Source organism: Stegastes partitus, unplaced genomic scaffold, assembly GCF_000690725.1.
Source record: "Stegastes partitus isolate 25-593 unplaced genomic scaffold, Stegastes_partitus-1.0.2 Scaffold916, whole genome shotgun sequence".
NCBI classification, from domain to species: Eukaryota; Metazoa; Chordata; class Actinopteri; family Pomacentridae; genus Stegastes; species Stegastes partitus.
Window position 1 is genome coordinate 139,518 of NW_007578647.1, and position 12,574 is coordinate 152,091.

The 12,574-nt window shown below is 41.9% G+C and overlaps 1 protein-coding gene across 1 annotated transcript; it reads left to right on the forward strand.

Moving 5' to 3' along the window:
- Positions 1–6,707: 6,707 nt before the first annotated feature.
- nim1ka (NIM1 serine/threonine protein kinase a) lies at positions 6,708–11,369 on the forward strand. Its single transcript, XM_008293862.1, has 5 exons — positions 6,708–7,006; positions 7,157–7,269; positions 8,734–8,855; positions 8,985–9,131; positions 10,611–11,369. Exons 1-5 carry the CDS (start codon positions 6,708–6,710, stop codon positions 11,367–11,369), a joined length of 1,440 nt encoding a protein of 479 aa, XP_008292084.1.
- The last annotated feature ends 1,205 nt before the right edge of the window (positions 11,370–12,574 follow it).

Here is a 12,574-nt window from a genome sequence, read left to right on the forward strand (position 1 = left end):
ACGTCTGTAAACAGTGTCGCCGCGGGCCAGTGAAGATACTCACCCAAGTAAGACCAATGCTCACATGTGTGTTGTTTGCGTGCGGCGGGCTTGTGATGAGAGGCTCTCAGGGATTGGCCTGCTGCAGGGATATTAACTGTTGACTGTCACTGAACAGACAAGCCACTTAACTGATGCGCATCGAGATTAATCTCCTCGAAAGAATGTTTTTGGTGTATTTTATCACAGAAGAAAGTATCTACAGAGATCATTACAAGGATCATTCCGGCAGTGGGCTCTCTGATAATCTGTGAGGCTGCTATAGCCAAGTGTTAATGGATGTAAATTATACCAACATGAGGCTCAGTGTGTGTTTTTTTTCATCATCTCGTGGTCCAAATTCGTTTTATCATCGTGGTATTTTGCTGTGATTGTGATCATAACATTCATCACCTATGGCTGACCTGCCAGTTACGCACGCACATGCACATATCCAGGCAGACTAATTCCTAACTTTGGGGACCCATCATTAGCCTAATTAACTTCTTTTACTATTTCAAGCACACACGGCTCAATGAAACAATGGACAGAGTGTTGGTTTAACACCTGTTGCCCTCTCACTTGGGATTTATTTGTGTTTTTTGACATTGTCAGTCATGTTTTTTTCACATTTTAAACTCCCTTTCTGTCTCGTTCAGATCTAGTAAAGTAGTTTTAGTTTTACATTCTTGCAAATTACATGCAAACTGATTGTGTCAGAGAGAAAAAATTAGTCAAATCCTGGCATGTTGCTGCAAGGAAAGTACACAATTTGAAACTGTTATAATATTAAGACGTGTTATTGTGCTTTCTGTGCTTTCTGAAAGCTAAAATAAATGGATTTAAGTGAATGAGAAGCAGATTTGGATGTAGCAGTTGTCTTAGCGTACATATCTTATTGACCTGAGCCATCTTGATTCCCTATAATGTGTCTTTAATTACACACTAGTGCTTTTTCACCTACTTCAAGAAATAAAAAAAAACCCTGAAAGATGTTAAAAATAAATTAATCTATTCCATTGCAAAAGTAAGTGTGGACCTGGATTGGAAGCTGAATCTATTACCATATTTTTGAAGCCAAAAAAAAACACAAACACAGTCCTTTTGGGGGTTATTTTTATTCCCACCTGAATGAAATGTGTTCTTAATTTTTATTCTTTTGATGGTCAATCAACGGGAGAACATGAAACGTTGTGCTTTTTTAATTTTCTTCCTTTGATCCGAGCCTTCTTTGATGTGCTGATGGTGAAGAACGTGCAGACTCAGACAGCTCTTTAAAGAAATAAATGACCGAACACAGCGTTTAGATTGGAACCGCCAGATGCAGGATTTACAGTGTCGATGCGTCACCCTTCTGTTATTGTGCTCCCTGCATGCACTGTCATGGCAACTTTGTTAAGGCCTCGGAGACACATCCAGCGTCTCTTTGGTGCTCACCGAGATGGACTTGAGTCTATACGTGTGATCTGTATGGCCAGCTTTGAGAATGAGTGTTTTTCTTTTTTACTCAACAGTAACAAAAGAAGATTAACACTGAGCAACACATAAAAAGATCAAACAAAATAGGAGTGTAGTGTCGTGCATTTAGCATCATTTTCAGAAGTTAGATGTTTTGTCCAAGTTGGTTCATGAGTTTCAGTGCATCCATAGAATCCTGTGCAGCTTTGCTTGGGACTGTGTCAGGGGGGAAGGGATTTAGAGGTCAGTGTGTGTTTTTTTGAGGGGGAAATGTGAAATATTTGGCCCATAGATTCCAGAGAGGCCTGCCTCTCTGTTCCTAGGGCCCATAGTCTTCATTGTTGCGGCTCTTTCACTGTCGAGCTTTTTATTCTTGTCAGCTGTGCGTCTCAATTAACACACTGGGGAGCTTTGTGCTGGAGAGAGCTCACTGTCTGCATGTGTATGCATTTACGCAAGCGTGGCGGTGCAGGTTTCTATCTGAGGAAAAGGCCGTGCGTGTAGGCGCGTGCGGCGTCTTTGTGCCTCAATGCAAAAAAAAAAAAAGGCGACGATAAGGAGAGAATGGGATCCAAGCAATGAGGAAATGGATGTAAAAAAAAAGTGAGTTTTGTCATAGCTGGTGAAGTGAGAAGCAGCTCCTCTGTGCTCTCACCTTATGAAGCTGAAGACACAAACAGGCATTTTTTCTTTTTCTTTTTTTTGTGAACGGAGCTGCAGCAGATGGAAAGAGTGAGTAATTCTCGCTCCACAGCTGCTGTGGATGGGCTCTTGTGTTTTCCGTTGTTGGAGCGTGTGAAGTGGCTGCTGATGCTAGCAGTGTGATCAGCAGCAGAGTGCACCAGGCAAACCCTTCTTCTTGCCTTTAGGGATCCTCAGACAAATGATTGAGTGTCTGGTGAGTAAGGACTCACACTTGGCAAAGCTGATTGTGTTTGCTGATGAAGGGCTGCTTGTTTGCAGACTCATAGGCTTGTTTGTGATAAGCAGCATAATCATATGCAGTGTTTTTTTTTTTGTTTTTTTTTAGCTCTACATCTGTCTGCAAATCAAACTTAAAACAACAGAGATTAGTGGAATGGATGGTTGTCTTCAATGTAATGTTGATTTTCATTCAGACTTTTAATCATTTTGTACCAATTAAATCATCCTGAAGTCAGAAAAATGTTGAAATAAAAAAAAATGTCCATAAAATCTGCAATTTCCAAATAGAGCAGCAACAATTAACTGATTAATTGACTAGTTGTCAACTATTTAATTAGTCATTAACTGTGAACAGCTACAACATTTTGATTCTAGCTTTAGAAATTGGAAGATTTTCTGGTTTCTTTACTCCTCTTTGACAGTAAACTCTTTGGATTGTGGACGAAACAAGACATTTGAGAGTTTCCTTAATTGAGTAAATAATCAAATCAGATTGATGAAAGTAATCATTAGTTGTTTCTAAGAGTTGGTGGTAAAAGAAACAGTCTGTATGATGAGGTAAAGTATAAAACCAAAACCACAAAAGATGGAGACACATTGCAAAGTTTTCTTGATGCTTCCATGTTGTCTTTCTCAGGATCTTCTTTAAGTTTCTGATACACCCCCTCAGTAGCTTTGCTTATACCCCTGAAGGGCATTACAGCTCAAGTGATTAAGGCTGTTCACTTGATTTAATTAGCAACCCAAAGAAGAAGAAGAAAAAAGATTGTAACTAAAGAAAAGACATTTGATTATTTTTCATATCAGACAACTTCAGCTTGAATTCACAATCAGACAGGGAGAGGCAAATAGCCATATGGTTCTGGGGTCTGTAATTCTTCCACCAGTGCACCGTTTCGCTCTGTATTTGTGCATATATCGGTGTGTTTATTTACCCTTTAGTCCGCTCGTGCGCGTAATTACCGTGGGCACTCTGGGGCTCAACGCAGCACGATATGACTGTAAATAAAACGCTGTGTGCTCTCGTCTCTGGCCCGCGGGTTCAGTTAATGCCTAATCCTCAGCCTGACAGGAAAGACAAGCAAACGTGCTTGGTCAGTGTCCATCACCAAGCAACCAGGTAGATTTGTTATCCAGTGGAAACAAAGGATAAAGCACTCCGAGTAACTCTACTCATCTATAGACCCTCTTTGGAGACGCGCTCAAATTGGACCTATAGATCCGCCTTTGCTCAACAGATGTTCTCTTTGCTGTTAATGCAATTCTATTATATTTGTAAGTTTTATGTTTTTGCATGAAAGTTAATTTAGTTACAGGATTCAGTGTTTGAGTCAATAACGGCCATGCTCCAAGACTTATTCATCATTCGCTATCCGTTCAAGAATACTTTAAGGTGAACATTTTCCTGACGATTGTGCCCCAGTACTCATCATCGATCTGTTTATCTCATGCACCACTGTCCTTTAGTTCTTTTTATTTACACACATAAAAGGCTGGTATTCAGCGTGTGTTGCTTTGTGCTGTAAAGTGGAGGCCTCTCCTCTCCGAGCAAGTCCTTTTAGGCTGCCTGAGATCAATGCGTAGATATTCATGGTGCGACGAGCAGGAAGGTGTTTGAAGGCTGGAAGACTCTAGGCCTCACAAAAGAGAGCTGCTTTGATTTTCCCGGTTGAGGCTGCGACACGGATTCATTCATCTTAACGTGGAGACAAACGAGAGGACGCCTTGGAAAGCAGCGTGTTGCACAAGGTTCTTACCTCAGTGAGTTATGTCATGAAAAACCACTCAGTCAGCTTATAATGGCGACAATAAAACTGAACTTTATTCCTCTGGACACCCTGTTGGAGTTACTGAATTCATGTATTCAATACTGAAGTAAACCTATTTTCTCACATCAGCTATAACTTATCTCAATAATGTAATTATAGCGATATGTTGCCTCCTAACCTAATTGTAGAAACATGTTGTACTAGTTTATAGGACATTTTCTTGATGTAAACAAATCACATGAAAGAAATGAGACAGCCATGTGTGTCTATGTCCTAATGATAGTGATATATATCTTTAAAAATAGGTTACAAATATTTAGTTACTAGTACTGTCATTTTTATTTTTTAATCAAAAATTGCTTAAACAGGAGTGAATAATGCTTTTGTTGGGGACTAGTCTTCGCTGCTGATCATGGTGTTCTGCATCAACATGATGGTAACATAATGGGATTAAATCATAATTAAATTGTGTTGCGCAGGATCTTCTTAGCAGGGGGACATAAACGGCCTGTGCAAAGTTCTGGACAACAACAGAAGACTTCTTATGAGGCTATGAGAGGCAATGATTGTAGGTGGTATCAATTCATTCAATAGTTTCGGGCTTTTTGGCTCCAACCTTTGAGCGCAAATACTCTTCAGTGGCCAGTTTGTTAAAGGAAAAGGAGCAATTCCAAAGAGGTAGATTTAAATCCTGTGGAGACGGTGAACTGTATGTAGTTTGGGTCATGTATACTGTACATGTATACTGTTGTTTTCTTTCTTTTTCTGTAAGGTTGAATTTACCAAAGCTGGTTGAAAGCATAAAGTTTGCTATTATTTTGTTAAATAGACAATAATTGAGAAATTCAATCAATATACAGCGTCATTTTTAAAACCTTTAACAAAATATATTTGCCAAATATGATTAAAGACATCATGTGGAATTAAATGTCATAATATATTTATCTTATTTGACAGATTTCTATTTATAGTTACAGAAAATATTTCAGTCAAAAGAAAACTAACCATTTTTGTGAAACAATCATTCGCTTTCACCTCAGATTCACCTCCGCTTTCCCCTCTCACGGGACGTTGTTAGAGCTTTGTTCGCGGAGAGCTGTGCAATTATCACCTAATTATGCTCTCATAAACTCACCCACGTCAAACACACACACACACACACAGGGGAGCGGCAGGCGTCACTCATGCGCTGCGTTTCAAATGGTAAAGTTTGGTTATTCAGGTATTTCAGATTGTGAGCGTCTTCTTACTGATGAGGAGCTCTGATTTGTTTATTCTGGCTCTCATGGCAACCTGTGCTTGGAGCCAGGCAGTAAATTAAGTAAGAATTAGAATACGGGTTAGTGGACACTCAAGCAGATGCTGCACAGGCACACTTGTACTGACTTGTGCACGCAGACTCTCCCACATGAAAGCTGGAAATACATGTACACTGAAAGTTGTTAGAAAGGATTTACATTATATTATATTTACATCTGCGTCTCTCTCTTGTGCTTTATTCCAGGTTGTGTCTCGCTAATCACCCCACGGCTGCACCCTGACACTATCATCTGTTCAACCTCTTTCCTCCAACCGCCCCCATCCAGCTCCTCTTCCCTCCTCCTCACGCCGTGGCCTATTTATACCCAGGAGACTCAAAAGAGTCCATTAAAGCTCCGCCGACCTCTTCAGCGGGAGACAACAGTGAGCATGAATCCGATAACACAAGGTTTATCTGATCTTTACGCTCGCCGCCTTTCCTGCAGCAGGCGCCGGTGAGGAAAACTAAAAAACGTACTTAAAGTGCAAAAAGGCAACAGCTGCTTCCAACTTCAGATGACAAACTGACCCTGATAGTCCACCAGGGTGAGGACAGTTTGCAGCAGGACACTTTGGATGCAGGATGAGCTTGGACCCACGGACTTGATGTTCTGATTTAGCTGAAATACAGTAAATAATATTGCCATTTCAGTTGTCTAAATGGCTGCAGTATTCGGACAAGGACGCTGAAATTACCTTTTAAATGGCTCACATGTCTGAAGGTAAGTAAAGTTTTTTTTTGTACATTTGCTTACATGTACTTTGATGTATTGTGGTTATCTATACGTGCAAGTATTCTAGCTTTTGTGTGCACAAGCTAGGAAGATTGTTTTAGCTTTTAACAGTCCTACAGCAAACATGTGTTACAAAACCAGGTATTGATGATCTGATATCAACGGACAAATAAAGATAAAAGAAATATTTTAGTGGGCCCTAAACACTTTTGTCGTACCTTGCCTAAATCTATCCCTAATGCTGTTTTCTTTCCTCTTTTTTATGCCGATTAGTGTTAGTTTAACGGGGTAGATTTTAGACACTTGCATAACAGTAGGAACATCAGTCATTGTGCAGCAGAACAACACATGCTGCACTTTTTACATAAGTGCTGTTGAGTAGTGTCTCAAAAATATCATAAGAAACTAACCAAAACAATGGATTTTTTTTCTTTTTGTGCTTGCAGTCCTGCATCCCTCCCAGCTATGAGCTAATCCAATCCCCACCCTGGGCATCCCCTGCAGGATGACTGCTGTCTGCCCCTCTGACAGCAGCCCAGAAGGGGCTGAAGCTGGGGCTGGGGCAGCAGGCTCGAGGGTGTCGGGGGCAGCGTGCACCGCTGGGACCAGCTCAGCCTCTGGGGCCGAGACTGGGGAGTCTAATGGAGACTCTGTCGGAGGCACGGGCGTGGGTGCTGGCGGCCAAAGGTTCACCCGCTGGAGCCACCAGGACAGCTCGGACATCAACACAGATGACGAGGGCGCCACCATCCGTCGCCTCACTCCGCTGGAGAGGCTGAACCTGGACATGTGTCAGGACGAAAGGTAGGGTTCAAGAGAGGAAGCAGAAATCTTTGTGGTCATTTCTTCTGATTTAGACTTTCCAGTTGGTGTATTTCTTTCTGTGGTGGTGCCACAGGAGTATGTCACAAAGAATATTAGTGTCAACATCTTCTGTTGTGTAATCTTCTGCAGGGTTGTACGTGAACTAACAGTGGGCAGAAGAATCGGCTTCTACAAAATTCGTGGAGAGATCGGGTGTGGAAATTTCTCCCATGTCAAGTTAGGAATTCATGCGCTCACCAAAGGTAAAAACACAACTGTATGTATGGCACATGCACAGAGGCAAACAAAAACTCCAGCTAAGCATAGATTGCATACTGACATTACGAAGCAAATACATAGTATGTTGTTGAATTAAAGGAACTCTAAAATAAAATAAATTAATTAAAACAAAAAACAGGTAAACTCGCATATAGTCTGGCTTCCTGTTAGATTGAAGTAATAAGTCGGCTGATGAGCTGTTTCCATCAATGGGGAACAACGCTAAAAGTGTGTCCTTATAGCGATTCACTAACAAGGCGATGTGTGCCTGGCCAGGGGGCTGATTCAGCCACAAAGAGACAGACTGTCTGCTGCCCTTGAACAGATGGATTGATTAGAGATCTCCAGTTTCCTTAGCGACGGCTAAAATTGCTGCATGCCTCATCAAAGAGAGAGAGAGGGAAATGGGTGTGTGGCCGTATGTGTGTGTGCATGCGCTGTGCTTTAAGGTTTGCATGTTTTGTTTTTACTGTATTCGGGCCTTTTTTGTTCAATGTGCATCTGTGTGTGTGTGTGTGTGTGTGTGTGTGTGCATGTCAGCGGTATCATTTCATCAAAAACAATATGAGCTCCAATGCATTTTGAATGCTGCTATTGAAAGCTATGTCAAAGCTGAAAGGGAGTCTTATACCGGCCTTAATAATGCATACCGAAGCACAATCAGATATCTCAACACCGTTTTGCTACTTAAGAACTTTTCTGTATTCAGTTACCTGAGGTCTATTTTACGTATGAATCATTTAAAGGAATACAGCCAAGGTTCGACGTCGACGTATGCAACGTATTTACATTTTTCCAAATTTGTGCTTCCAAAATTGAGTATATTTGTAAAATTGCACCATGCTTTCCTCACATTTTTAAAGGTGGGAGTGAAATGAGATACCAGAACAAGCCATCTAACTGAGAACACCGTGTTCCTGTCATATTTAATCTTCGCCCCGACTCGATCCTCCGTGTCTGCTCAGAGTTTTAGTCACTGCTCTAGGACAAAAAAAAAAAAGAGCAGTTTTCCCTGAATTACAAAAGCAAATTTCCTTTTAGATAGGGATAAAAGTGAGAATTGACCCCCTGGGAGAACATAATCAAGAAAATTGGTTTCTGAGTGCAGCTCATCCTCCATCAAATTAACCGGAGCAGAGCATCAGTCTTGGTCACTTCAGGGGCAATTCTGCGTCTGCGAGGTGGAACCAGGCTCACTATGTCTACCCGCTATCCACAAAAGATTTATGTAACAACTGATAAATGGTTTGTTAAGCAAGTGATGTTGTTTAAGACAACTTTACCACAACTGGGAGGCACTTGTATCTCCATTTTAACAAATCAGCTTTTTAGATATTCCTTTCCCAGCTAAGTTTCTGTTGAAATGAGACAATCTGAAGTGGCTCTGTTGCATCATGCGTCACTGACCATGAACTTTTTCCTTCTATGAACTTCCTTGGCATCGCCAGACAAAGTGGCCATAAAGATCTTAGACAAAACCAAGCTTGATCAGAAGACCCAGAGGCTGCTGTCCAGAGAGATCTCTAGCATGGAGAAGCTACATCATCCCAACATCATACGCCTCTATGAGGTCAGACTCCTAACTGTGAAATCTACCTCATCCTTTTGTGCCATCACTTAATCCAGTTGGCAGTCACTCTGTTTCTGAGAAATACATTCTGACACTTACTTTTGGTGCTTTCTGTCTTTTCTCCTGTAGGTGGTGGAGACGTTGTCGCGGCTACACCTGGTGTTGGAGTACGCAGGAGGAGGGGAGCTCTACACCAAGATCACTACAGAAGGAAAACTTTCTGACACTGATAGCAAGATTGTCTTTGCTCAGATCCTCTCTGCTGTCAAACACATGGTCAGTGCATCAAGTTTATATCGTAGTGTTATGTCAAAGTAAAATAACAGTAGACAAAATCAGTCTAAATCAAATAAGTTAATTCGAATATCACCCATCTATCCATTATCTATACACCACTTAATCCTCACTAGGGTCATGGGGGGCTGGAGTCTATCCCAGCTGACTCAGGGTGAAGGCAGGTTCACCTGGACAGGTAACCAGTCTATCACAGGGCTACACTTAGAGACAGACAACCAAGCACACTCACATTCACACCTACGGACAATTTAGAATCACCAATTAACCTCAACATGTTTTTGGACTGTGTGGGAGGAAGCCGGAGAACCCGGAGAGAACCCACTCTGCACTGGGAGAACAAACACAGAAAGATCCTGGTGCCCCATATTAACCATAAAAAATAAAACTTATGCCGTCTCCTGTGCAGTTCCATCTATAGCATCAGTTACACTGTGCTGCTACAGTGACCCAGATAAACCATGACGCTCATTAAAATTTGATCCAATCTTCTAACCCAATTAATGTCAAAGACATTTTCTGTCAGTCCAGACTTTTTGCACACGACTGGTTTTGATCACTTTTAACCTGCATTTTCACTCTTTATGTGTGTTAACTGCTTCGGCACTCATGCTTTGTCCAAGTATGATCGGCACAACAGAACAATAAAGTAAGACTTCGAACTCATCAGTATGATAAAGCAGTGGTGAAGATTATTCAAAACTGTAGGTATAATATAGCAGAGTATGATAACAGATTTAACGAAATATATAAATATATGACATCATTTCAAGGCTGTATGAGGAAGGTACATGAAAACTGTTGTAAAAATAATAATAGCAGCAAGTTTCACACAGGACATTTGGAGTTGCTTCTTCACTCTTGTATCACTACTGGAAACACTCCACCTGGTTGAGGCGCGGCACCACTGGCAAGCTGTAAATTCTGTAAACAACCACCTCCCGTATTTGCTCATAGGCTCAATTGGACTTTACATTGATTTTGTACTTGCAGGGCAGAGTAAAGTCCATCTCACATCCGGTCTGACCGATTTCCATGTTTGCGTTCTCCAGCAAATGTCGAGACAAGCCCGGGCCTGCGGTGCACATGTCAAAACAGCTAAACTGAGATAGATCAATGAGATTTTAGTAGCTATTGATGCGGCAGTCGTGGGGTTCGTCTCTTATCCTTGTTAGACATGTTGTAAGACATAAAAGTGCTTGTTTTGTGTTGGATATGAATGGGACACATCTAAATGAAGTAAAAATAAGCAACACCTATTTTTGATCGGACTTCAAGCTTCCGTAGCCAGCTTCACAGAAACCTACTAGAGTGAACCACTTGGATTGAACTGCTAACACAGAATGTCTTAACGGTGTTGTATTTACATGCAGTGGATCCTCTATCAATATAATCATGGTTAAAGCAGTGAATTAGGTGGCTGGTGCGTACATTATTCAGCTTCTCCTTGTTCTCCCACAGCATGAAAACAACATCATCCACCGTGACTTGAAGGCAGAAAACGTCTTCTACACCAGCAGCTCCTGTGTCAAGGTGGGCGACTTTGGATTTAGCACGCTGAGCCGCCGAGACGAGACACTCAACACGTTCTGCGGCTCTCCACCTTACGCCGCGCCCGAGCTCTTCCGGGACGAGCACTATGTTGGCATCTTTGTCGACATCTGGGCCCTGGGGGTGATGCTGTTCTTTATGGTGACGGGCACCATGCCGTTCAGGGCCGACACTGTGGCCAAACTGAAGCGATGCATCATGGAGGGCGCCTACGTCCTGCCCACTTGGGTGCCTGAGGCGTGCCAGAGGCTGATCAGGGGTATCCTGCAGCCCATACCATCTGACCGCTGCACAGTGGAACAGATGATGGGCTGCGAGTGGCTGCTCCCGGTGGACTTCCCTCGTGCCTTGGAGCCCTTTAAACTAGACCCGTCCCACCTGGCGGAGAGCGATCCATCCGAACTTGTCGAAGAAGAGATGGAGGTAAAGGCAGCGCTGGAGACACTAGGAATCAGCTCAGAACACATCCTTAATAATCAGGGGAAAGACTGCAGGAGCTCCATCACCGGGGTCTATCGGATCCTGCTGCACCGGGCTCACAGGAGGCGGGTTGTGGAGAGCAAACCTGTGGTCGCGCAGGTAGCGGGACCGACTACAACGAGTAAAAAGGAACGACTAAAAGTCTACCGTAGTTTACGACACACGTCTAAACTGTGTGTGATTCTGTGACAAAATTCTCTGCTTTGCTCCAGAAATTCATCGACTTCATAGTCTGGGGTGGGATTGCATGGATTCCATTAGAAATTCCAAAAAGGTCCTTCTCTAGTAGAAATTGACATCATGGTATATAGCAACACTCAGCTCCTGGAGTCTGGCACTCCTTACTTTACTGTTTCTATTCTAGTAAGTGAAATTAGTCTCTGTAAGAATGTTTCTGCCAGTAAATCATGATTGTCTTGAGACTGGGACACGCAGTTCACACGAAATTGGGGAATGCTCTTAAATATGATTTCTTTAGGTTAACATGTTGATGATGTTGTGCGGGTCATGCGGGCCAGACAATTAAAGCCTGGTCTATGTTCTGTTGTGTTGTAACAACGAACCCTACGAGAATCAATGTAGCATAAATTTCAAGGGAAAAGCTCCACAACATTATGCTGAGGCGATAAAGTGATGAAACATGCAGCCAGTACATGAAACGTGGTGTCTTTAATGTTTAATTGCACTTTTCTTTGATGCCTTAGTCTTTTTTTTTTTTTTTTTATCATGTCATGAAATCAGACAGATTGGTTTCATTCTACGTCTTAATGTTTGTGACGATGATATAGAGACTTCTTTACATCTTATGTGACGTGTCTCTATGAGATGTTCCTTTAGGCTGGTCGACTTCAGTAACCTCCCTGTTTTCCCTATACAGGCTGAAAAGGCCAGCAAATGACATTAAGCTATAAATACCAAGATACCAATCATCAGAGTTACTAGTTCCTGTGGAAAAATCATTTTAAAGTTTTGACTGAGACCATTTCAGTACACGTTTTGGTCCTTAGGTTTTTAATCATATGATGCCATGTCCATGCTAATGTGCTGATTGAAATAAATCTAAATTTGAAACACATCTGTGTTTACGACTTATGATGCTTTTATGTTGGTGTGTATGTTTTATACTTTTAACACTGTATACACAAAATATACAAGAGCAATTATTTGTTGCATTGTTTAAGATAAGAAAAACTCATCTTAAAGGAATTTATTGTGCCAGATATTGCTCTGAAAACAAAACTACACAGCGTGAGAAAAGAAAGGCAATGAGATATAAGTAGGATATTTGCACTGTGGGAGGAAGCTCGAGCACCCAGTCAGAACCAGGGATCTTCCAGCTGTAAGGCGACAGTGCTAACCACTGCCCAAGTAGGATACATTCCTGGGGGAGAGAA

Excerpts from the sequence above, each read along its gene's own strand:
- nim1ka (XM_008293862.1), top strand. The coding sequence starts at position 6,708 with ATGACTGCTGTCTGCCCCTCTGACAGCAGCCCAGAAGGGGCTGAAGCT. Across the intron at positions 7,007-7,156 it reads GACATGTGTCAGGACGAAAG|GGTTGTACGTGAACTAACAG; the intron begins GTAGGGTTCAAG and ends AATCTTCTGCAG. Across the intron at positions 7,270-8,733 it reads AATTCATGCGCTCACCAAAG|ACAAAGTGGCCATAAAGATC; the intron begins GTAAAAACACAA and ends TGGCATCGCCAG.